The 27,266-nt window shown below is 45.6% G+C and overlaps 1 protein-coding gene across 3 annotated transcripts in view; it reads right to left on the reverse strand.

Moving 5' to 3' along the window:
• Window positions 1-2,227: 2,227 nt before the first annotated feature.
• Window positions 2,228-27,266, reverse strand: part of GTPBP1 (GTP binding protein 1) — a 32,549-nt gene continuing 7,510 nt past the window's right edge. For 2 of the 3 annotated variants that reach the window (XM_069231312.1, XM_069231314.1), the window contains exons 2-12: window positions 24,795-24,906; window positions 23,782-23,962; window positions 22,983-23,331; window positions 22,340-22,463; window positions 22,031-22,145; window positions 20,746-20,890; window positions 11,522-11,704; window positions 11,295-11,430; window positions 10,614-10,792; window positions 9,760-9,918; window positions 5,895-6,011 (exon numbers count right to left, since the gene is read on the reverse strand). In XM_069231312.1, the coding sequence (XP_069087413.1) occupies window positions 5,910-6,011; window positions 9,760-9,918; window positions 10,614-10,792; window positions 11,295-11,430; window positions 11,522-11,704; window positions 20,746-20,890; window positions 22,031-22,145; window positions 22,340-22,463; window positions 22,983-23,331; window positions 23,782-23,962; window positions 24,795-24,906 (1,785 nt within the window). In that variant the 3' untranslated portion in view covers window positions 5,895-5,909. Of the gene's footprint in view, window positions 5,178-5,894; window positions 6,012-9,759; window positions 9,919-10,613; window positions 10,793-11,294; window positions 11,431-11,521; window positions 11,705-20,745; window positions 20,891-22,030; window positions 22,146-22,339; window positions 22,464-22,982; window positions 23,332-23,781; window positions 23,963-24,794; window positions 24,907-27,266 lie in introns of those variants that run through there. The other variant, XM_069231313.1, reaches the window with a different exon arrangement.

Consider the following 27,266-nt stretch of genomic DNA (forward strand, 5'->3'; position numbering starts at 1 on the left):
TCTTCCGACCCCACCAACCTGGGGGTGCTGCTTAGGTAGTGATTCAAGAGGTGAAGAATCTGGAGGCAGAAGTATCCTTCTGGTGGATACTACACCTGCCTACCCATTCTGAGGAGCGCCTGTGTGATTATTAATAAGGGCCCGTTTGGGTACACTGCAAGGACTGTCCTTCTCATCAGACTTGTCTCCACTACTAAGGGCATGAAGAGCAAACAAATAGTGCACTGGGGAAGCAACATATATGGCTGCATGATGTCCGGTTTTGGGGGGGAGCGGGGGGCTGGAGAATAGGCCTCTAAGTAGACATTGTGCCACATATTTATTTAAAACATTTATAGAGCGCACTATCGCCATAATGGTCTCCTGGCACTACAAGCCTCTACCAGGACAAAACAGCTGCAACTATATAAACAATTAAATGCAATGTGGTGGTCTAAGAGATCTATTTCAAGTTTCCAGCTCTAGTCTAGCATCTGGAGGAGAATCAAGAGGTGAGGATCTGCAGGTAGAAATTGTGTTCACCAGAAAAATTGTTACCGAAGTTAAGTTACTTTTCTGGTCTGGGGCATACATTTTTTTTTTTTTTTTTTTAAGTGACTCAGACTTAGTCTACTGCGTTTTCGATCTCATCGATCTGTGCAGACAACCTAGTGGTGTTATCAGAAATGGCTTTCATAAGAGCTTTGCAGGAACCATACCAACTATGTGGTGCACATCATAAGTACAGAAGAACGACCTTTATTATAGTACAGCATGACTGGTCCAGGTAACTGCTGGTACGAGATTTGTGGCAAGAGTTCCGAGAGGAAAAGCAATCTTCGCAGATCAAAATATACAAATTACCATTTGATAGCTAGAAGTTTGCTAATAATAAACTTACCAGCTAACCTATGTGCCAGGTCGTATATTCGAAACAGACACTATTAATTTGACCTTTGTTAGAGGCTTAGGGAAAGGCTAAAAAACAAAAAAACAAAAAACATACACTGCATCACATAAGCCACTGTTCAAGAGAAAAATTATAACTACAAGGAGCAAAACCTGTAGTGCAATACATTGCATTGACCTCGAGGAGGCCATCATTTCAAGGTGCAATCATCCATCCGACATCTTCCCTCTGCCACATTTAAAGCTGCTGACTCTTTTCTACATACCCCCTCTAAATCGAGGTTGTGATTTTTTTAAATGAGAACATTTAAAGGTGAATAAGTTTTAAAACTGGATGCAGCAGAAAATAAGATTGTGTTAAAATAAGAAACATCCATATCTCCAGACATACACCGGAAAATACAAAAGGGAAGGTAAATCTACCAAAGAGGAGAATCTAAATTTCTTCCAAAAGACATCACCTTAATAAACCTTGTTTGCCTGCATTTATTGGACTGTAAGGAGTTGATAAAATGTGAATTTAAAGGAAAATGGTATAGCACGTCACAAATTTGAATGGAAACTTCTAGGAATAAAATAAAGTGCAAATATTCCCTCAGTCTAGTTTTTTTCCTCAGCAGTTTAAAAGATAGTTCAAACTAAGGTTTATTATCCGCGCAATTATATAGGTTAGGTTGTTAACTCAAGAATAAATAAATGTTGGCTGCTTTTGAAAGTAAAGATGATACTTGTGAAAGTATAAAAACACACCAGCCTAATGGCCTTGTAGATACTGTTTGTTTAACATATATGCCTTTCCTCAAACTATTTGTCTCTAGTCAACTTGGCCCCTTTCTTGCAAGTTTATTACCACCCTTTCTGTTAACCATCAGTTCCTTTGTTCAGCACAACACGTACAGACATAGGACCAAAGTTTTGCCCATTTTTCTGCCATTCTGAGCCATAAAATGATTGAGCAGAGAAGCTAGTTGTCTTCGCCATAAAGCTGTATCGCTGCATCCCTTTGAGTTCAGCATCTGAACAAACAAATCCCAGTCTTCTTAGTAGGAATTTAATTTCATTTATTTTAAACAATGGCAAAAACTCCAATTACTGTAAAGTAAATCTTTTTTTTTTTTATTCTGGGCAGGTACAAATTCTCAGAAAATCCTAACCAGGGAACACACTTCCCCACAACCTTCTTTGATAAACAGATTTAGGAGTCACATTAACACATGTGGTAACCATACGTACTGGGTCTCGTTGTGCCTGCCCCTCAAATCTACTGGGGCTCACAGTGCCTTCCCCTCGACTCTTGAGAAGTGGTCTCTCCCACCACGAATCTTATAAATTCAATGTATTCTCCTGTTAGGTCTGAAGTTGGGACTGCAGCAGGAATTATCCCCAAACAGGGCACTCAAGAGTTCAATTTAAGGTAACATCCTGGAGTTTTGCTTAGCAATGAAATGTGTGTCAACTTGAAATGTTAAGCCAACATTGCCTGTCTAAATTTATTCAGCTGGAAAAGCAAACGTCCATAAACCATCTTAAATCAACACAGACACTTACATGCAACCTAATCCCTTTGAGACACTGCTATATACTTAACACAAAAAGAACAGCATCTCCCAAATTCGTGTTTTGACCGGGAGACAACTTTCGTGAAATGCAGATTTTACATAAAATGAATGCATGAGACTGCAAACTCTTTTCCAGTCCACAAGAGCTGCTGAGCAAAACACCATCATGTTCTTGAACCAACCATGCTAACTAAAATAGATGATCTTATTTCAGTCCAACCTCCTTTCTCTGGTTCCCACGTATTTAAGGAACATTCTGCTAAGTAGTTAATTGTGGACACTGTAGGGAAATAAATCTTACTCCCTTTACTAACCCAGACTCCAGGCACCCTCATCTGTAGGGGATCCACTGCATGTTCAACACAGACTGTGGAGAATGCATGCATTTTACATCAGCCAGAAACATGGACATGGAATGAAGATTAAAGGAGTATGATTTAAAAGACGTTAAACGCTGTTTTCATCATGGGAATGTGGGAACGGCAGATACCATCTTTCAATATTCTCAAATGGCTTTTAAATATAAAGAACAGGTTCATACTTTCAGGATCAATTGGTTTCATCTTCCATTGAGTCACTTTAAAGAAAGTGAAGGGCGGGGGTGGGTGCATGAAGAAGACCAAGTGGCTGCTCCTGAGACTACCAGCTGGAAACAGAAATAATACAAGATCTCATGTCTATTTAATACAAGAATATCCCTCCACAACACACTGCCTTTTCTGGAGCCTTCAACTCGAGGCTTGCAGTGAAAACTACCACTGTCCTGTCAGCCATTTCAATTAGCCACAGCTGAATCCCTGGGTGGTATAGTTTAATTTCAGTAAGAACACAGGCTGCCTTCAGATATATAAATACCAATTCCCCTAGATGGGATGTGGTCTATCAGCTTAAACTTTCAGGATCTGGGCAGACAAAGCGATCTCTCTACTGTACCCTAACACGGCGAGTACAAGCAATGCACTTCCTAGGTAAATACCAGGTTGTTAAATAACACCGATTTCTAGGCCAATATCAGAGTTTCAAAACGCTCCCAATGTTCGCTAGGTAAGGCAAAGCGGTCACTATTTAGACTAGTGGGGAAGCTGGAATTTGGGCCTCCATGTTTTACAGGCAACTAAATCGCACAATTACCCAGGACGCTAACAGTTCTCTTTAGAAGACACACTGAAACTCTTTAGAAGTAAACCCACTTTTCATTGCAGAACAGCTGCTGATCCTAACTGCCATTTCGCCAGTTAATAAGGACAAATTTCAAAATAGGATCTATCAATTGTAGAAAATAAACATCAAGACTGAAAACTTCATTGTTGGATGTTTGCCCTAAAAAATACGGAGCTGGAGAAATTTTTTAAAAACGGAAGTGGTCTGTTTTAATACAAACATATGGCTATCCTTCGTGACTCATGTTTTGTTCTCCACACTGGACCGAAGGCCGGCATGCACATTTACTCACACTTAAAACTGAAATTCAAAATTAAAAAGTATTCTGATCAGAACCAAAAACCAGAAATCAAACGAATAAAACTATGCGTGCTTCTATCCATAAATGAGGCTTAATGCAGCCTGGAGCTTCTTTTTTTCCTTCTCACTCAATTTCTGCAGAGGCCCGCTCCAATTTCCACATCAAAAAAATCACACTTCCAAAAAGTGTTTTCTCTGCACCGCAGAGCAGATAGAACCTAGAGGTAACGGAGCTCTCCCAAACACCCTGGATGCAAGGGCAGGGAGGGTCACAACTTCACCAAGTGATCCCCACCTCCCTGAATAGACACCTTGTTTTCACCCACATTTTTAATAGGTCACACCTCCTCTCGTCTCTCGCAGGTTGCAGGATTTATCCTACCGGATACTATCTCTCCTCCCTCAAGAATGCTCTGGTAGCACTGGTGTTTCTCACCAAGGACCACGTTGTTGGATGGATATTCCACCTCAACCCCAAGATCTGTACCACTGACAAGACTGTCGCCATACTTCAATCGTTTAGTACTTGGTACGCATTTCCAGACTTAAGAATCAAAAAAATATATATATTGTTGCCATAACGCTTCTTGATCAAGCTGCCAGAGAAAGTCTTGAAAACCATAAAAACCTGTTTTGAAAAGTATAGATTTTGCGGATTGTTTTGGACCCAAGGAGGGGAGCGGGAACCTGTCAGAAATATACACCAGCATCCCAACAGCCTCCCGCCCCCAACCCCACAAAAACCCCTAAAACAGTACCATGTGGATATCATATTTAGAGATAAATGCAGTTGTCTTCTGCAGTTAATTTATACATGTGGCCTGACGAAATTCTATGGGCCAGCAGTCTTTACCACATAAAAAAAAGAAAAGAATGTAATTTGCTGGACTTGAGTCATGCTTCTTCCTGCACATGTGAAATGTGCCAACATAAAAGGAGGCCCTAGCCCCCAAATTAAGACTGTTACAGATTCACAGTAACTTATGCCCATGGTCGCAGCCCCTTTGGCAACCTGGAAATGAAGTACAGGCGACATCTTGTCTGATATGGAGTGAAAAGAGTGCTTCTGAAACATAGTCACATTTCTGACTGTGGAGGGGACAGGAGCCAATCACAAACCCGATGTGGCGTTCATGACAACGCAGTCTATTTCATAAAGACAGGAGATCAACGGACTCAACAGCCGCTCGAAGGCGCCATGCAGACCGCTTGTGACTTTACTTTATGCCTTTGGCCTCCTCTGCGGCGGCCTCCACCTCCGACCTTAACCTGCAGAGGGATTGAAGGGGAGAGAAGAAAACCATGAGAAGAGCAAAATAACCAGCTCTTATCCCCATCACTACTGTACAGCAACCATTGCCAAATTGCCAAAGTAACTTCCAGGAACAAGACTTAGGAAGACAAAATGATTGTCTTGGGTCTACCCCGCCTCATCTTTACTCAGAAGAATGCATTTTCTTAGTAGTAAAATCACAGAATGTTTAATTCAGTCTTTGCCAATCCCTGTACTTTAAAAAGATGTATGTATAAAATATTTTCAACAAGTGGTTGGAGAATTAACTTGTCAAAGCTAGACATTGTTTTAAACTCCTTCAGTTTTGCAGCTTAGTATGAAATTAGGCTTTTCTTACACCTGGGAGAGGCAGTAACTCAAACTACAACAATTTAAGAAAATATATCAGTCCCAAGTTCCACAATCAGTCCTAACTTGCTAATGCCCATGGTGTATGTTTCAGCGCCCAACACATAGTGTAAGTAAGCACTACATACATGAAGCTCTACAATACAATGCATCTGGTTTTGGGTTAAGGAGTATGGATGCAGTTGATTTCTCCGATAATAGCATAATTGGACGCATTGCCAGCAGGGCTCCACACAGAGCACATTTCTAGCCCTTCAGAACACTTTTCAGGAGTAGTCACTGGAGTCGTGGCAGTGTTAATAAAAAAATTTTTTTAAAAGGAACAATAACAGACAACCCATGTGATAAAGGGCACATGCCTACTTTCTTCTCTCACCAAACTGGCACTGCAGTTTTGGGAATACCTTATTCTCTTTCTTTCCCTCCTTAGATAGGGTTTCATCGTCAGCGGCAGATGCAGGCTGGGGCCCAAGCAGCAGAAAGGAGAGAGAAAATAAAGTGAGAACAGCGAGGAGGAAGCGAGAGTCAGGTGGGCAGGCAGCTTTTTGCTAAGAAATATCTGAAAGATGAAAAAAAGGGGCCAGTGGTGAAATGGAGATGACTGGGAGGGAGCGAACCAGGCAAGCAAGCAGTCTGCCCACTGGCCGTAGAAGGGAAGCTGATCTGATGAATAGGGAGTGAACATCGTAGGCAGGCATCCTGCCTTGAGAAAGAAAAGACCGAAGGGCAATCAGTAGATGGGACAGTGAGCTAGCCAGGTAGACAGACGTGCCTGAACGAATGAAGGGCAAAAAAGTATATAGAAGTGACTATTTGGACAGCAAGTGCTATCCCCACCTAGGAGAAAGGCTCAGCGAGACAGGGAAATAGTGGATGAAGAAAGCAGATGTGGGCGATCACACACAGTATGGTCACAAAGTGCATGCCAGGCAGCAAACAGACCAGAACATAACAAGAGCAGGCCATACAATCACATTAAACCAGAAATTCTGAGGTGCAGTGACAAAACAGAAGCAAGAATACAGTGTGCAGTAAGAGGGAAATAAATGAAGCACTGGAGCCCACCCCAACTGGGTACATGCATCTTATGGGGGGCGGCATAAGATGCAATGGAGGTACTTCCAAAGAGCTCACAGTTGAGAAAGAACAGACAACGTGGCACCTTCTAAACATAGTGATTACAGGAGAAATAGGATAGTAATGTTAAAGGAAGGCATGGACAACAAAGGCGCGACTGTGCAAAGACTGAGGGTGGGCAATGATGACAAGAGCTCGCGCAATGGGAGTAATTGAAGAAGACCCACTTAGTTGCAGAGAGAACAGGACACCCCAAAAACTGTGATTACTTATAATTACTATCATGTCAAGGCATCACCTGTCAGACACTCAAGCATATGTAGGTGAGTTGGAATACTAACGTGGGTTGGCATTGGCAGGAGGTTAAGAAAGATAAAGTGGCAGGAAGTAGTTGAGTCTACAGGTAATTTTACAGACATCCGGTTACAAGGTTGTCAGTAATAAGTAGACTTTGGTTAGCCAGTAGTCACAGTTCCATGTCAGCTGCGGACTGCCACAGGGCTATTTCACATCACTTAATGTTCATATTTCTTAGTTCAGTAGTTCTTAACCTGTGGTCTGAGGACCCGTAGGGGGTCCCTTGAGGCCTATTCAGAGGCTCCGCAACTGTTTTACAAAATTAAATATTAAAATTCATATAGTATATACAATTAAAGGAACAAATTTGAAAATATGATAACTTTTTCTATTTTTGATTGTGAATTAAACAAACTATTTCAATATTTGAGCATTTGTTTGGCGTATCATTTTTGTGTGTTGTTTTATGGTTCAAAATCATAGAAATAGCTTAGGCCGGGTGTCCCCGACTTTCAATAATGACTCAGGGGGGATCCATGGATTCAGGTAGTGATTCGGTGGGGGTACACAGAACTCAAAAGGTTAAGAACCACTAGACTTGTTAATCCATCTAATTACACAACAGGTGTACTGTAGTATCTGCAGTCCAGTGGGTTACTGGTAGCAAAGAAGAGGGGGTGTTCTCTTTTGCTGGCTTCCACAGTTACTGTATCTCATGGGTCTGCATCCTGATTAGAGGCCATGAAGGAAGGGATGCTGCTCCACGTACTGTTGCAATAGTTAGTCTTGTGGCTTGCCTGTCAAGGATTTTTCTTGAAAAGGCAGAATTTGAATAGGCCTGCTGCTAGCTAGCACATCACGCCCAGACATTCATATTTTCAGAAGTAATCAGTGTAACTGCGATCACTTGAGCACTTTTCACATGCGCCCTCTTCCATGCGATCGGAGCTTAAACTAAAAATGTTTTACATCAGATCAAATCATCAGATTTCATGAAGCATGTCTCCTGCAAGTCCACTTACTTCATGCCACGTAGAAAACAACTTTGATTGCAGAATTAAACACAAATGAACTCTACACTCAAGGAGAAACTCAAGATGCTGACTATTCAGCAAGTTCTACATGCTCTGCAGGACAACTTGATTTCTGTGGGCTTCCAGGATGCATACTTTCACTTATCTGCTCATGAAACTAGAGACCAATGGTATCACTTTGTGGTTCAGCCTTTTTAACAGGGTTAAACTCCAAGTTTTTGGGGTGATGGTTGAAGTGTTGGTATCTCCTCTTCACTGTCGGGATCATTTTGTCTGCCTAAACCCAGACAACAGACTTCCATAAGCTTCTTCCGTTCCTCTGCTGCTATGGAGTTCCCCTGCTACAGGTCATGGCTGGTCTCAAGCCAAAGTCCTCAGTCCATAGGTATGATTCTGGGTACTCAACAACTGTGAGCATACCCACATCCAGAGAGACTGACAAGTGTAAACATGATTTAAAAATGTAATATGTCCCCTTTTTGCACAACTAGTGCGGTTCTATCCCTTTAGGGATGGTGATCACTTGCACCTCTTTGGTTCTTGAAACACACTTAATGAGGAGACCATTACAATGGTGCCTTCCACAACAACACATCCAGTACTACAGACATCAGAAAGGGGCTGACTGCCCTTGATCCTACTACTATTCACAGACCTACAATGGTGGTAGTCTTCATTTACACTACTTTGAATGACAGCTTTACATGATTCATTGTCATCCCAAGATTATGGGTCTCTCCTCTGCAGGGGATTTTATTTGGGAGGCATTGGGGTTTTTCTTCCTGAGCTGAAAGAGTGTGATATGCTACCTGAAAAAGGAGGGTGGCGTAGGTTTGACAGAGTTGGACAGAGCAATGGCATCGGGCTGTAGACACACAGGACAGTCACCAGCTCTTCTGGAAAGAAGCAAATGACAGTGGATCTTTTATATGGTCTTTCATCTTCCTGTCACAAATGAGAAGTGATGCAGGAGGTTACGAACCAGGTGTTTGACTCATGGGGATCACTGAACATTAATCTTTTTAAATCTTTTTCCAGCAAGAACAGAGAATACAAATAGTTTTTAATCCTTGCATTTCTCAAGATCATCATTTAAGGAGTGGTGCAGGGTCTACTTTGAACCTTTGCCATGCTTTCCTATCCATTACACAATACAAAAGCTGATCCAAAGGAAGTTATCACAAGGCATATGTGATTCTCAATGGCCAGACTTGGGCCAGGTGGCTTTGGTACAAGGATCTTTTTCTTTAATAAGGCTAGGCCCCGGGGGCCACGCAGCCCTGCCCCTTGTGAAAAATTGACCACACCCAGGGCTGAAAATCAACCTGGGAGATGGCCACGCACGGTTTTTACACATCAGCTTTGTATCATCTTATTATAGATGTGTGAAGCCCTCAAAAATGCAGATCACAACACTGACTGATATGAAATAACCAGAGGTACTGCCAAGATCAATTCGTGGAGCAGGAATATAATGGAGGCACCGTCAACACAGTGGCCAACCAGGGAGTAAAGACATATTGTTAACACTTCCACGGAGATGAAAGTAACAAAGATAAGAAAATGAAATCCACACCACAAAGAAGGAGGAATCAAAGATGAAAATAGTAAAAACAAAGACATAAAAGAGGCACATAGAGTCCAGGGGAACTGGAGAAGCATTGTTTAGATCAGCAAAAAGAACACAAAGGCAGCATCAAGGAGTGAATGAAGGCACCAGCAATTAATTGTTGGAGTTCAACAAATAAGATAACAGGATGGGTCAGTGCGCGGCACTGAAGCACGAATGCTGCGCTATTACCTGCTGTTGTAAGGCACAAGCAGCAGCAACTTGTGGCGGCACCTCCTCCACCGCTGCTGCCACCTCATCTTTTTTTGTCTGGAGGCTTTTTTTGGTCGACTGCATCTTGATCTGCTGAGGTTTCGAGTTTTGTGGCAAGTGATTTGTGGTCTGTAAAAGCTGCAGAACGAAAAAAAACAAGCTGCAAGTAAGTTTATACACTAAAGGAAAAGTAAACTAGGGTGAGAGATTGGACAGGATACACAGGAACTGTGGTGGTTGAACACAAAAACTTTAACAGCTATCCCACTCTAAGATATATATGTTCAAACTCCAGCCTTGTCTGTGGATTGTTCAGATAACTACATCAATTAGAGTTTAGCTCCATGCCAATAAATGTCCCCATGGCTTTGGCTCTCCTGAACTAAGTGTTGTTCTGCAAGGATTATGTCTATTCTTACATTAATGATGGTCTCCACGGCATCTGTGAGACCCCACCCATGCGAGGGTCCCTGTCTTTAGTTTACTTTGACCAAAGTGACATGCAATATTTTTGTGCATATCATGACCAAAGTTAGTGACTCCTCCCCACCCACCTTCAGGCATCCTGACCAAATCCTCTGCTTGTTTCCTGGCATACGTGGTTGTTTTCTGAGCAAGGGCACATCCTGACCTTATTTAGCTTTCGCGCATCCTGTCTCAGCAGACTGTCCCGCACGGCTTATACACATCGTGTCCCAAGCAATTATGCCCAAAGACTTTTCTGCTTCCTGACCCAAATGATTGTACCCAGACAGCTTTCATGTGTCCTGACCCAATGACTTTCAAGCAGCTTTTGTGCGACCTGACCCAAATGACACACTTTGCATCCCGACCTTGGTGATGGTCCCCACGGCTTTCGTACGTCCCTCCCGGAAGACAAGTCGCTGGTCGATGTGGAGATACTCTGGTGTTTTAATGAAGCGGAAGTGCACAGTGGCCTTGTCACCTGTCCTCAGGCAGTCCTTGCTCATGCTCAGGATGGTTGCTGTCTGGCGGATACTGCCACAGTGTACTGTGAAATGCACAAATTGATTGGAGAGACTGTTGGTTATAACTTTCAACAGAAGGTTTACAGCAGTGATACAGCAAGTACTTCAACAGTGACAGTAGCTAATTACTGTATTGCTTTGGCTTATGGGTTAGCAGAGACTTTGGTTCTACAGACACACCTATCAGCCAAACTATGATAGAAGCTAGAAACTGTGATGCAGGTCTAAGGAAACAATCATCTATAAAACATTGAGTCTCATCAAGCCCTTTGGGTTCCACACAGGACGCCGGCCCTGGCACACTGAATTAAGTGTAACAGCATAATGAAACTGGGCAAAAATGTGGTTTCAGTATACAGTTCTCCTACACCCAAGGAAGCCTAAACCAAAAAGCTAGGTGCCTTGAATACTACCAAAGCTTAATGAAGATTTTAAGTTACCAAAGAAAGAAGACGATACATTTTACACCTCCGAAGCTTCCCTTGTACCAGTGACTATGACCATCCTTTAGGAGTCATGACTTACCCATGGCCTGGTAGCGGGGGCTGATGGTGGTTGGGTGGTGCAGCACCAGAATCTCTGCCTCAAATTCCCAGGATGCCTGAGGACTGAGCCGCGGAGACACCATCACCATGCCCTTGCGGATGGATGACCGTTTAATCTGCAAGGACGTAAACAGTGAATCATTTAACAGCGAATCATAAAACACAAACCAAGAGATGAGAATATGACACATGGAAGGGCCCACTGACCTTCTTAAGAGCGAAGGAGGCCGTTTGCCCACCTCGCACTTCCTTAACAGGCATGCGCTTGCGGTGGATGGACTTGACAGCCAGAGGCATAAAGCTACCCAGAGGGTCGGGCCCCAGCAGCAGTGTGTCATTCAGGCGGATCAGGCCCCGGAGAGTTGTGCCCGACACCACAGTGCCCACACCCTGCAGGCAGGGGAAGAAATGATTAGTTGTATGACCAAACACTGCTAGGCCGGCCTAACCCATAATTATTTACCCCAATCCCCACTCACTCACATACGTCTATTCAGATCTGTTGGCAAGCTTACTTTAAATCTCTGGGAAAAGCACTGCCCATTGTAATGGAATTGCTCACACATTTATGATTGTTAAAGTGTATGACTTGCACACTATAAATACCGAGGAGTTAACAATTTGGACCAGATATTTTCTTTGCGTGTTGTGATGCTGTAGGAAAGTATCCTCTTACTTGGCATGGTTACCCCCATTTTCTGCCTGTTGTCAGTGTGCCAAAGTGCACCCCACATTTGGCACACTGGTGCCCCATGCAAGTCCCTAGTATATGGTACCCAGGGCATTGGGGTACCAGGGGATCCCCCATTGGCTGCATTATGTATTATGCCACCCATGGGGAGCCCATACAAAGTGTATCTCAGGCCTGCCATTGCAGCCTGCGTGAAAGGGTGCATGCACCCTTTTCATTACAGGTCACAGCACCAGCTCACTCTAAGTCACCCTTATGGTAGGCCCTCCTAGCCCAGACGCGAGGGTGCAAGTACCTGTGTCTGGGGGAGCCCCTGCATGAGCAGAGGTGCCTCCAAAAAGTCCAGCTCCATTTTCATGGACTTTGTGAGTACGGGGATGCCATTTTACGCATGTGCTGGACATAGGTCACTACATTTGTCCAGCTACATAATGGTAATTCCGAACCTTGGCATGTTTGGTATCAAACCTGTCGGAATCATACCCCAATACTGTTGCCAGTATTAGTTGTATGATTCCATGCACTCTGGTGGCTAGTTAGAGGACCAGCAGCATTGCTCCTACTCGGTTTTCCGGGCTGCTAAAGCCCAGTAAGGTAGAACAAAGGAAAGGGGAGAGACCGCGCACCTGTCCATCACCACCCCATGGGTGGTGCACATAGCTCCTCCAGAGGGTCTCTTGATTCTGTCATCTTGAATCCAGGGTAGTCAGAGGCCTCTGGGAGCATCTGAGTGGCGGGGTCAGGCAGGTGACGTCAGAGTCCCCTCCTGATAGGTGGTCACCTGGCTAGGTGACTGTTTCCCCTTTCAGGGCTTTTTAAGGTCTTTCTCTGGGGTGGGTCCTCAGATTCAGCTTGCAAGATTCCAGCAGGAATCCTCTGCAACCTCAACTTCGACTTCTAGCCACTGGAACTGCGACTGGACCCTACAGGACAGACAATCTGCATCCACAACAACAACATATTTCCACAGCTCCTTCACGCTTCTGCAACATTTCCCCAGCTTTGTATCCTCTGAGGGCGGCAAGTCTTCAGTCTGCACAAGAAGGAAGAAGAAATGTCCCCTGGAGTGAAGGAGTCACTCCCCTGAAGGGCATCTCCTCCAAGGGATCTTCAGGCTCTGTGTAGCCCCAGCCGCCAGCACTCCTTCCTGCTACGCACAGCCCTCTGTATGCTTCCTCTGCAGCGTGGGACCCTTCTCTAGTTGTGCTGTGTGGGCTCCTCTGAGACTCCTGGTTCCTCTTCCAGTGCGTCTCCTGTGAGGGCTGCCTTTTCTTCTGTGGCCTTACTGGAGGGACCCGCCCAGGACTCCCCTCGTGGGTGGAGTCCTTCTGGACCTTGCTGATCCCTGGCAGCTCCACTTGTGTTTCTCTGCGACTTCTGCCTTTGCCAAGGCTTGTTGGTGGCCTTTCCACGCCACTGACTGACGGCAATCTCCCATCCGGCGTGGGACGTCGACTGCATCCTCCATCAACTCTTCTCCAGCATTGCTGACTGTCTTCGTCCTAGCAGCGATCAACTTCTGCAACCACAGACTGGTGAGTTTTGGCTCCTGCCACCACCGGACACTCCTGCGACTTCTGGACTTGGTCCCCTTCTTTCACATGTCTTCCTCTTCAGGAATCCCCCGCTGGTTTCTTGCAGTCTTGTCTTGGTGTTGCATTTTCTTCCTTTTAATCCTTTTGGGTGGTTTGGGGAAAATCTAGTAACTTACTCCTTTCTTCCTGGTCACTGGGGGTGGGGAGGGGGGGGGAATACTGTGGTACTTACCTTTGGGGTTTCCTAGTTCCCCCATCTCCCCCCCTCTACACACTCTGCCTACCTAGGTGGGGGTCCTGCATTCGCATTCCATTTTCTTTAGCATATGGATTGGGCTCCCCATAGGGTTACTTTTGGCTACTGCTATTTACACTGCTTTCCTATGCCTATTTCTGATTACTAGCGTACGTATCTAGTGTGTTACTTACCTCCTATTGGAGGGTTGCCTCTAGTACTTTTTGGTAATTGTGTCACTAAAATAAAAGTACCTTATTTTTGTAACACAGAGTGTTTTCTTTCATGTGTGCAACTGCTGTGTGACTACAGTGGTATTGCATGAACTCTGCGTGTCTCCTAGATAAGCCTTGACTGTTCATCCACAGCTAGAGAGCCTGGCGTCTAGGTAATGCCTACACAACACTAATAGGGGATACCTGGACCTGGTATAAGGTGCAAGTACCTTAGGTACCCACCACACACATTCCAACTTCCTACAGATGCAAACACAATAACAAACATATAGAAGGCGGGTAGGATGTGGCCAAGATGGTGGCCGAACTAGACGATCAATAGCAGTGCTCTGTGTGAGCCTAACAATTATCCTACAATAAAATCGGCAGCATCCAGCCCAGGAATGCACATTTCTGACCCGTCCTGACTGTGGGGCAGATAATTTGACAAAGAGTGCAGCAGAGACTGAAGGACGGCAGTGAGAGGCAGCGAAGGAGCAACTGGGCCACCAGGGGCCAGAAGTACAGGGCTGAACGTCCCCATTTGGACTACAGCTGCGGGTGCACCCGCTCCAGAAGGCCCTGGGGCTCCCAGAGTTGGAGACCTCGCCTGTGCTGGTGCCTGTGGGTTCTCCCCCAGCCCTGTGGTGTTTGCTGTGAGGCATGGCTTCTACTGGGCATCGGCGCCACAATGGACCTAGATGGACACGGCCCGGCTCTCTCATTTTGGTCGGCACAGGGTGTGGTTTTTGCAGGCGACCTGAGTTCCACCGTTGCCACACATGCGGTGAGGGCAGACCTGGGGGAGTAAGAGCCCTGCAACCTGTGCAGTCACATGGGGGCCTGTTTGGCATGCGGGGAGACCACGCTTTCACAAATCAGCTGCCGATGGACCCCGCATCCACAGTTGGGAACCTATGACTCAAGGTGGGCATGCTCTGCCCTGGGGGCCCTCTAGGTCTCAGTCATTTGCTTTGAATACCTATAAACCGGCTCAAGTAAGCCATGAAATGGACCCCTAGGAAACTGTAAGCTGCAACACTCATCACTTGACCGCTTGCCTCTGCTTACACTGGGATAGTGGCTTTTTGAGACCAAACTGCTATGCTAATAACAAGAGGGGACCTGTGAACATTCAATGAGGGATGAAGGCCTGATCTGCTCTGCCGCCTGATGAGAAAAGGTGCCCCACACTGAGCCTTTGCCACCATCTGTGCTCCACAAATTGCTTTCTGCACACAACAAACTCAGCGCCCAATAAAGGTGACTTTGCTCACCCTGAAGTAAAACATCTGTATTTGTGAACATTGTGTGGTGTGCATTGGCCTCCACTGATAATTTTTGCCCCCAGGCCTTGACTGTTTGGGCTGAAGCTCTTTAACACTATTGCCGATCTGTTTGCTCCAAGCTCCATTGCGTTTCCTTCAACCTGCCTGTGTTCGGCTACAATGATTGGGAAGCGCAGAACTCTGAAGACAAGTGTTACAGGCACGGGCAGAGCACCAATGTTCTCCACACCCTTAGACAAAACACTCAACAACCTTCAGCACCTTAAAACGACCCTCCAGGCGCACTCTACTCAATTCGACAAGGTTCTCCAAGCCATCATGGACACTAAAACCCCTCTAGAAAATTTAATCAACACTGTATCCTTGGATGTGAATCTGTTAAGAGCTGATAACCGTCACCTGGTTGACTGTGTGGAGAAAGCAGAATCCACTCTCGCCACAGTGAGACCGATAGTACAGGACTTACAGGATCGACTGAAACAGGTAGAAACCAAAGTTGTCACTCTACACAGCAGAGCAGAGGATGCGGAGGAATGCTTGAGACGTAACAACGTCTGCTTTTTGGGCTTCCCTGAGCATGTTGAAGGCCCTAGCATGGAATTATTCCTCAAGAACTGGCTCACAAAAACAGTTTTGGATGATACAGTAAAAAAATTATTTTCCATTGAGAGGGCCCATGGCACACCAGGCAGGCCGCCTCTGCCAGGTGCCCTGCCACATCAAATAATAGCCAAACTACTTAATTACCGGGACCAGGACATACTGCTTTTGCGGGTTTGCATCAAAGGCTCTTGGCAATATGAGAATGCAATGATTACAGCTTATCCAGACTTCACTATGGTGGTCCAACGTCAAAGGAACTCCTATGCCAAAGTCAAACAGCACCTCCGCGAACTGAATCTGAAATATGCCCTGCTGTTTCCGGTGAAGCTATGAGTAACTGATGGCGACATGGTGCACTTCTTCCATTTGCCAGAGGATGCATTGACCTGGCTTCATGTTAAGAACCTATTATGAACACAGGCAGAGACCTCGGAGACTGAAAGCTGGTTAACACCCAAAGCGGATTAAGAAGAGATCTCTCACGGCAAAACCAACTAAAGACCAGGTGGCAGCTGAGCAGGCCAGGGCAGCCTCGGAGGCCTCTCTCCACAGCACAAACTCCTTTGCAGCCCTATGCCCTGAGTAGCTATCAGGATCCGGACCGGACTCCAGTAGTTCACTCTAATGCCAGGGCCCAACCGGCTCCAAAAATCACTCCACGTTCTGCAGATGTACGGAGGTGCCTTCCGACAGAGGGCAAGACAGCAATAGGGGGGTTGGGATCCATAGGAGTTCACTACCTCACACTATAGTAAGCTGCATGGGATGAAGGTATCCGGAGCAGGGGGTCTAGAGGGGGTGGAGCAGGGTAAATAACTTAAGTGTCCACCACATTTAATGTGCTTAAGTGGAATATCTGCGGTATAGCCACCCCAGCTTGGAGACATAAGATCTATGCCTACCTCAGAAGTCAGCATATTCAGTTTGCATGTCCCAAGAGACCCACCTCACTATAGGACAGCTGGACAAAGTTAACAGAAAGTGGGGTGGGCATGTGTACGGTACAGGGTACTCAGCCTATGTGTAAGGAGTCCTTTTTTTGGATCGCCCCAGAGGTTCCCTTTGTGAAATTGAGGGTCTTGATTGACACTGAAGGACGGTATGTAATAGTGGAGGGCGCCCTAGATGGGCGTCCCTTCTACTTGATAGCCCTCTATGCACCCAATAATGCCCAAGGCGTTTTTTTAGATGCCCTCTCACCAACTCTGTTACTCGCACCACAAATGTCGTGAATATGGGGAGGTGACTTTAATTACCCCCCCCCCCCCCCCATTCCCTCTTGGTGTTTTTACACAGAAGCCCCACAAAACACAGCATATAGAGATACACTGGCAATGCAGATTTCCACTAATTTCGCTGAAAATACAGGAATAACTGGATCTTGTGGAACAGAATGGGAAGCCATGAAGGTTGTAATGCAGGGGCACTGAATCGCCACAGTATGAGGAACCCGGACAACTCTCACCCGTAGTGTATTGAAACTTGAAGAACAGATCTGCTTACTAGAACTAGAGACGATAAACCCAGCAGCACGCCCATAACTGGCGCCCTTGCGTCGCCACTACTGGAAGGAACTGAAAAGACTGGAGGACTTGAATTATAAGTCTTTTATAGCCCGCCAAAACGCCGATAAACCAGGACGCACATTAGCATGGCTACTGAGATCAGAGACCCCCTAGAACTTTAGTGGGTGACATACTTGATACTACTGGAGACACCAAAAACACCAAGTCAGACATTAATGAGGTATTCGCCAAATACTATGAACGATTGCACTCTCCCCCCGTGGAACCCCCCGCAAATTTGGGACTACCAGCAAGAAAGAATTCTTTCCACCGTGACCCCCTGCACCTGCAAGATCTAGAACAGCCTCTTCAAATAGAGGAAAATACTCTAGCGATATGGCCAACGGTACAGGGCAAAAAGCCAGCCACTAAAGGGTTCCCAGTGGAGTATTACGCGCCATTCTTACTCCTCATTTACTTGAGGTTTACCAGGAAGCTCACCGTCAAGGTGCTCTCCCGGAATCCCTATGTGGGGCCCTCATAGATGTTCTCCGGAAACCCGGTAGGGATTTCCTGGAGGTGACCTCTTATAGGGCACTGTCAATGTTAAGCTTTGATTACAAAATCCTGAGCAAAGTCCTTGCCAACAGACTGCTCCCGATCATGGGTGGTATTGTCCATCCCAACCAATGTGGCTTTGTAACCAAAAGAGCAACACATTTCAATATCCGGCACTTGTGTCATATTATGGATGCACTGGACAAAGAGGTCGACTCACCACCTCCTTGAACTTTGAGAAGCATTTGACACACTGAGCTGGTCACCTCCTTGAACTGTGAGAAGCATTTGACACACTGAGCTGGTCCTAAGTACTGCAGATACTGACAGCATTTGGGATGGGCCCTAACTTCCTGGGATGGGTTAACCTCCTCTACACTGCCCCAAGGGTGCAGGTCCACACCGGGCAACAAATTTAACATTCCTTCCCTACAGAGAGAGGAACCTGCCAGGGCTGTTACCTATCCGGGGTACTGTTTGTCCTACCCATCAAGCCACTGGCGGCAGTACTTCGCACCAAGGGGGCATAGTGGGGAGTAAAGATGGGGCAAGCTTGGCATATTATATCATTATAGGCAGATAAGGTCCTGATATTTGAGGAACCATGTCTCTACCCTGCCAGCCCTCTATGCCCTCTTTGCACGCTTTGGAGACTTGGCAGGCCTCAGGGTTAAATGGGGTAAGTCCTGTGTATTCCGGCTGCGTCAGACTGAACATGAACGCAGGAACTAGCTAGATGAAGGCAGACTTCGCTGGTCCTTCGAGACTGATATCTCGGGATGAATATTTACCACACGGACAAAGATTTACTAGATGGTAACCATGGGAAAGCCTTAACCTCACTTCGCCAATCCATGCACTTTTGGATACGCTTACTCCTGTCGCCAATGGGTAGGGCGGCTGTAGCCAAAATGTTTCTCCCGCGACTGTTGTATTAATTTGTAAACCTACCAGTGGTCCCGGACAAATCCTTTTTTCATGCATTGCGAAGTCTGGAATCATACCTGATGTGGGGATCTGCGCCTAAGCGGATTACAATTACCAGTCCTGCAACGCACTCCCTTGGAAGGGAGACTTAGGGTCCCAGACCTGGAACTGTATTTTGCAGCGCAGAGTTACAATGGCCCATGCGTTGGCTAGCTGGAGATAATACGATGGAGGGTTGCCTAGTGCAGGATGACTTGGGGACATAGATCTCTTAGAGTGGCTTTTCTCCCCAGACAAACCAGGCAGTGGAACGGAGAATCTCATGCGTTCATCCAAACTCACGTGGGCTTGATATATTCACCCTAGGTACACACCAACCCCATATACACCACAATTACACCTGGGGACTACCAGTCATGAAGAGACTGCTAAGGGCATTTGATCCCACCCTATGGAGTGAAGCTGAACTCACCCACCTAGGCGACTTATATAGAGATGGGACCCTGCTCTCCTTTCTGGGTCAGCAAGAACAATTTGATATTGGGGCGGGATTCTCCTTCTCTTACACCACTATCAGGGTAACAATTGCGAATAAATGGCCTTTGAGGATGGGGGAAAACACCCCGCCCCACCCATACATTAAGGTCTGTAGTGCATTCTGACACATGGCCTTGGTCATGAGGCAGTATTGACTCTTTACACAAAACTGCAAAAAGGGCAAGGGCGCCCCCCTGATTAGGAGCAAACTGAAATGGGACAACTGTTTCGGCGCAGAACTCGCCCCCAAACCAGTGGGCAATGGCCCTAGAATTAGTGGACCTGTCAACAGTCCTCGACAAACAACGGATCGCCATCAATTGGAAAGCACCCCATCCACCCAAGGTGGACTGTTGGCTTCGGGTATCCTACAAATGAGCCTAAGCGGAAGCCATGTAAACGACATAAGGTCCCATGGGGGGAAACAATGTGGCTTCGACATGCGACAACTATATCCTTAAACTGTTTGATAAAATGCACCCCTTGCCGGATGAATAATAGGCCTGAAGGGATACACTGTGAACGGTCCGTTCCTTCCTCCTTGTACAGGCCTGATATATTGCATGTCCTCAACGGGGAACCCACCCTCTACCTACAAAACATACGAACAAATGGGCGTTGGGGTCTGTTTGTTGCCCTTCCCCTTCCTCCCGTCTCAAAGGGGGCTCGACCAACGGACACCACAGCCCGCACCCAGGGCTCCCTGCCTCCCCACCGTCTTGAATCCACAAGGACATGAAACACCTGCTAAAAATCACACCATCCAGACAGCTTTTTTTCATGGTTGGAAGACTATTGCATTGTTGATTTGCTGTATTGAATAATATAAACTATTGGCTTATCCGTCGAGTATCCAGATGCACCATGCAAATTCATCCCTCACACTATATTTTGGCTTTCTGACATATCAACACTTATCTGATGCAACCGAAGGGAGATAGTGATGCTGTTTATGTTTAAAGGCCCATGATCTATGATTTTGTACATGAGTACCGAATTAAGAGTAAATGCCAATAAAGAAATTAAAAAAAAGAAACATACAGAAAGCATTGTGCTAATTATGAATGAGCGTCAGCACTCCAAGCATTTCTCTGGTCAAATTCTGATCTTGTCAACCGGGCTGTGAATATGAAAGAGACAGCCTTTTTGGTGCGAGTGCTTCAGAGAAATGGGTGAAACAAGCTGTAGCTCAAATAATTTATCAGTCCCCCTCCCCACCAACTATCCACCCATAGAAACACATGGGGTGGCAGTCTAGAAAGAGCTTCCCTCAAGTGTACCTTACCCCAGCCACCCACAGATGGCCCCTAAGCTGATAAGAGACAGAGGTACGCACTGGGACTGAATAGGTGTCATCTATCTGGAACTCAGCAGGCTCTTCTTCCCGGGAACTGGTCCGCGGTGACAAGAGGTTTAAAAACATCTTCAGCAGCTCCAGGTTTTCACCCGTCACATTGGAGATCTGGAAGATGGGACACATCCTGCAAGCAGGAGCAGGTGAGGCAGAACAATATCAAGCTGACCTCATTCCAGATGTTCTTTCACAGAATTCGAAATGAGCTACCACTTGGAGCACTTCTCAGAAATTAGTGCCACCTAGCATAATGATTACACCCTACATGCTCGCCTCAATATTACACAGCCACACTAAGGGCCCAATTCACAAAGGGCCTCCTCACTTGTGGCAGAGGCCCAGCAGTTGTGGCGCGGGGCTCGCACTTGTGGTGGGAGCTCTGCAATGAGAAACTGCACTGCGTAAGTCCATTGATGACTGTGGGGAGTCTGCCATAAGTGTGGAGGCCCTTTGTGAATCGGTCCTCATGTGATGACACCACATTTAAGAAAAAAACACTGCCATCATTAACACAGAACCAGGCAGTATTATGTTTATCTTCAGCACACAAATATGAAGACTCATAAGTGTAATAATATAGTCCTAGACATTGCAGTATGCGCTTCTGCATTCAACTTAACACGACCCCAATATATTAGACTACCAAACAGCAGCAACATTGCATCTCGGACACCATTATGGACACTATCCTACTTAAAACAGAACAGTGCCAGAGTTCACTTCTTCCATCACAGTATCAGATCCCACCTTTACTACCAATATGAGCACTCTCCAGCATTATACAGGACCAGACAGTGTTAGATCCAGCTTCTGCCTTGAATAGGAGTCTGTCCAAGCATTAAAATTCAGTGTCGGGATCCCACTGCTGCCACCAGGGAGTTTTCACAATGCCACAGGACTAAAAAAGATAACCTGCTAAGACAAGCAATGTCCTACTCCCCCAAAACTCAGCATTGCAGCAACAAACCTAATCAGGATTCAAACACTGACACCAAGCCCCACCCACCTCAGCAGAAATCACAGAATAGCTCCAAAGTACATGGTAAAATAAATCTGCTAGCTGAACAGCCCGACTCATGCAAGCAAGGAACCCAACAGCTCCATAAAGAAGTTTGAAGGGAAACCAGCAAGAAAGAAGTAATTCAGTGTTCTCAATTGACTTAATGACACCTGTACATCAAAGCTGAGGACACTCTTGACTGCGCAAATCAGTATGTTCTAGAACCAGGAATCTCAGGCTACTGCCCTCACATCTCCTTCACCTTACCTTTCAGAGCTGAAATTGGAGGCTGTAACAATTACATCATCTTTGTTTTGAACCAAAACGGGGATCTTGCGACAACCTGGGGATTTTAGTAACCGCTGCAGCAGCTTCAAAGTTTCTTCCAAAAAAACAAAAGTGTCGGAATTAGCCAGTGCTAGTGCCCAGTCACAGCCATTTGCTTTGTGGTATGCATCATGTTTCAAGGAGGAATGGTTCCACTGAACTGACACAGAATACACTTTGATTCTCAAACTCCCACCCTCTGAGGTCACAGGTCACCTCGAAAACGTTATGATCCATTATCATCCTCACCTTGCAGGATGTTTGCGGGACACATGTCTATCTTGGTAACCACCACGAACACTGGGACATTGAGAGCCAGAGCCAGCCCTAGGTGCTCTTTCGTCATGCCGACTATCCCAGCATTACTACCAACCTGTCAAAATACACAAGGAGAGAGATCTTGTAAATGCCAAAGGGAATGAGAGGCTGTGTTAAGCTCAGGGATTTGCGGAAAAGCCTTATTAGAACAACTTTCATGGGTAAGAAAAAGAAGGACTTGTGTAAAATTATCTTTACTAAGAAATGGTCTTACAGTTGTTAAATAAGTTGTATATATGGGGTAATATATTTGATGTTATAGATGAGGACTACTTCTATAGAGATGGACAGCCCGAGACAGTAGAAAGCATTTTTTACCTGGGAAAATTACCACATAGCTAAAATTACATCCTTGGACAAATACTCTTATGGACTGGCTCACCCTTATAACTCCCATCATTAATATCACTGAATGGGACATCCAAAAGGCCTTAAGATAGCGATGTCCAACAAATGGCTAGATTAGTTCCATGTAAATATAACTGCTTTTGATATCTGGAAAATCTTGCACAATGCCATGCTGGACCCCTGGGGACACCCCTGCCCTAGTAGACAATGACACAGGAGAGCTCACCATCAGCATACAGAAGTCAGGGAGGTGGCCCGTCATGCCAAACACCGTTGTCTTTAAATACTTCTCATGGCCAGCCAGGTCAATGAAGGTGATGATCTTGGAGGATTTCTCGCAGATCTTGGTCCACTCCATGTTGCCACCATGGCTGTCTGGCTTGTTCACCACGTGGCCGGCATTGTCAAAGCCAAGGATGTCATTGCCCACACTACTGGTACGGCCAGACTCAATCTCATGCTTGTGACGGAAAAGTTTCTGCCGGGCGAAGCCCCGGCCGTTGTCCAGCTCACCATGGGTTAGGACCCCCAGCAGGGTGCTTTTGCCAGCATCCACATTGCCCACCACTGCCACCCTGCACAAACAGAGACACTGCCTAGTTATACAGTAAACAGTTTCCCAGTGGAAGGCTGCCAGGCAGATTGCAAGTGCCTGAAAGCTGCTTTGAAGATTTAAAGTGGATGATTTAAGACAACGGAAGGATAAGGATCTGCTGATATACTAAAGCATGCAATACTCACAACCCCTGTGGTGCAGAAAATTGACAGCTTAGTGAGTGCAATGTACTAAAGACAAAGTATGAGCCGTAAATGAATTTGATACTCATAATCTTCACATTTACTCTTGGTGATTAGCAAGGGAAAAAAGGGTGTGAAATTAGTACTCCCCAGCTCATAATTTGCTGGTTATAAGTTATAAACATTTTCCAAACACTATTACTTACTTTAAATAAAAGCACCTCAAAGAATGTGGTAACATTCTAAAAGAATGTCAGTACTCCTTCATTGCCCTCACTGCTCCTCACCTGACTTCCAAGAAGTCATTCTCACCGACGTGCTTGCGAACAAGGTAGTCTTGCACCTTGCCCCCCGCTTCCTGGTGTTCCCGGAGCAAGATCAGGTCTGCCCCTATCTGCTGAGCCATGCTGGTCACTGTGGCAATGGAGGCCTCCATGTCTGCTTCATTGAGTCCGTACTCGGTCCCATCTGCGCAGTTGGGGGTAGGGAAGGTCCGAGGAAAAAAAATAATAATGAGTCAGACCAGTCCCAAGGAACCAAGCTGTTCTTTCACCAAAGCCTTAAGTGTCTGGTAGTCCAAGCCCCTCTTGTACACAATCACAAATTAACACAGGAGGGAGAATTCAGCCCCTTCACTTTTAACCAGCCAGCTCTATCCCAATTAAAAGATTTAGTATTTTCAAGATCTCCAGTCTTCAAAATATCTTCAAACTCTAAGGAAAGGTACACATTGGGATAATAAAGGAAATGCTTACTGTTGTTATTTTGTCAGGTGCAAATGTTCTGTACTCACACACACACAACCATGTAAGCAAAGTAGGGTAAAAGTGTAGTCAATCTGCTCATCAGTTCACTCCCCATTGGCATGCCATTTTTGATAGTGAAACCCGGTTGAAAGGTCAAGACTAAAAAAGGCAATGTTTCATTGGTACCTGAAAGTGTTACTACACAGCCGCCCGTATGATTGTTAAGTATTTTAGCAGGCACAATTCAGAACTGTTGGCAACCACAGAAGTGAAAGTATGGATGCCTGCTCTTCAATTAGGTGGCAAGGATCCTGAATTCTGTGTTAAGCATTTAGGATCATGATTGGAAATCCACTCTAGGCTGCCAATCCTGCTGATTCCAGACAGTACTCTGTGCAGGAAACAACTTCCACAGCTAGAAACAGAAACAGGCAGAAAGGGAAGGGGAACCAACACACTTATCAAACAAGGCAATCCCTTTTGTGGTCAACAGGAATTTCGTTTTAGACAATTTTTAGGCCTTTGCAGAAATGTGAAGAAACGGAATGACTAACCAGATCCCTGGCCCAGGACATAGATGGTTTCTCCCCGTCCCTCGTCCATCCGATCACGGAGCTGCCGAAGGAGACTGTCATACTGCTCACCGCTGGGGCTCACAAGGACTAGCTGTAAAGGAGCAAAATAGCCAGAGCTTGGTGAGCCCCAATAGGGGAAGAAAAAAAAAAGGAAACACAACGAGGGTGTGGCGGGGGGGGGGAGCACAAAGGAGGAGCTACTCCTCTGTGGGAAATCAGTACTGTCTTTAAATAACAGATCAGTGTATTAAAATATCAGCAGTAGAAACCATCGACATTAGCATATTTTGATGTGATGTAAAAAGCGGTAATATCATGTAAAGACTCAACTATATTTAACTTTGTATCCGTCACACATATATGCTGACATTATATCATCAATACCGCTCTTCAGCAGCGAAGTGCTCCCAATTTTGTCTGAGCAAATCCGAGTTATGCTGTGATTAAATATAATTTGATATTTTTTTTTTATTAAACAAAAAACAAAAAAACAAACAAACACAGTTTGCCCAAGTGAGGGCAGCTTGGGCTAAACCTTTAGCCATAAACATTAGACACTAAGAGAGAGTGCTGAAGCGTCTAGAAGCAAGTGCATTTCTGTTAGCTAAGAAGTGAGCAGTGCCCGGTCCCGGACTATTTGGATACCATCAAAAACAGAAGCAGAATGGGGGAATGATAGCATATTATATCAGTCAAGGTACTGGTGAACAAGACTGCCTGGCCAAGCTTAGCAGCAGCTCTCATGCTTCAACCTATTGAGTACTGTTTACAAAAAACAGGTGGGCAGAAGCGGTATCGGTATTTATAAAAAAAAATAATAATAATAATAATATGAAAACAAGCAATACTTCTACAAGACCTGAAAGCTACTGTAATAGGAAGTACTGTCCTGGTAGTTCTGACAGTGCGCGATACAAAACACAAGCCAATGAGAAACGAAAGCACTGGGAAAACTTTGACAGGCAAATTTCCAGCACAAGTTGCAAACAAAACAAGCATTTACATTGCAACGGGTCTCGCATTTCTCCGAGTTAGAGCTATTAGCAGTTTTAGTACAACGCCTTTCAAAACTTCAGTCTCAGGATAGCAAGGGTGAGCAGTGAAAGGCTTCTCACGGAGGGAATGTAGGGTTGCTCGAGATCACAGCTCAACAATCAATCAACAGAACCAATAAAGTGAATGACCAGCCCAGTGCATACCTTTAATCACACAGTTGCACTCAATACTACAATAATCAAAACAAGTTAGTTTTCTGGGTGCTACTATGGAAGTTCTACACCCACCCTGCTCCCTCTCCATTGTCCCCAGGCTGTCATTGCTGACCTTCTGCCCTCTCTCTAGGGGTATATGGGAGTAGTGTCAATATGGCATAAGTGCTGTTCCATACACTTCAATGTGTATGTGGACTCAGTTTCAGGTCTCTTACCCCTTTACAGAACGAGTCAGTCCTCTCAGGGTCGCTATCAGCCTGACCGCTGCTCAGAAAAGGCGCCTGTACACTCGTGAGAAGAGTGCCACACCGGCAGGCTTTTATCCTTCATCTAAAGTGAACGGCTGTTTTCAGTGGAACAGACACTCTGCTTCTTAACAGACAGCCAAACATCTGCAATGTTGTGGTCCTGCTCAGAATATTAGTAAGTGTAGACCTATGGGGTCCTCATACTCAGCAGATGCCGACTGGACTATAGGTATAGCCCCAGAAAGGTCCGCTGACACTTGGGTAGTTACAGCCATGTACAGGCTAGTCACTGATTCTGCAGATGCAGCCCCACACTGGCCAGTTAGCAAGACGCAAGCAGACCCTCAACCACAACTCGGCAGTCACAGTTTTGTAATTCCACCTTGAAACAGTTAAGAGACCCCAAGGGGTGGGGTTAAAGGGGCCTGTGAAACTTGCAACCCCCGCACTCCAGGATCTCTCGACAGTCTTGCTTTCTTTTCTCTCTCTTCTCTCTCTCCTTGTAGATGCTTTAGAACAGAACACAGCTTCTCCTGCTAGACACAGAGACTTCAGCTTATGTCACCCCCACCTAAAGAAGACTGGCTGTCAGGCAGACACTAGATCCGGTTGCACAGCAGCCATCCAAGTACCCTCCTGATCACTCTTCCTTGGTCATAGAGGACATGGAATGGGAATAAAGTGGGGTAGTTGGGATCTCACATTTACACACAACTGCCACCCAGACAATAAGGATCCACTGTCTCACACTGTAGATCTGGATTAGGATGGCCCTTCTTTCAAATGTTCTTTCCAGGCTGTTATCCAGACACAGCCTGTGTGTGTAGTGATGCTTTTCAGCATAGGGTCATCTCCATCTCCAGGGTCATTCTCATCTTCGAGCACCCACAAGAGAGAAGCAAAGAGGTGTGAGGTATCTCCATTGGCTGTCATCAGCCCATCTGAAGGACTAATAAGCAAAGGACAGAAGGGCAGGCCTCACCTAACGGCTT

This window comes from Pleurodeles waltl, chromosome 4_2, assembly GCF_031143425.1.
Source record: "Pleurodeles waltl isolate 20211129_DDA chromosome 4_2, aPleWal1.hap1.20221129, whole genome shotgun sequence".
Lineage (NCBI taxonomy): Eukaryota > Metazoa > Chordata > Amphibia > Caudata > Salamandridae > Pleurodeles > Pleurodeles waltl.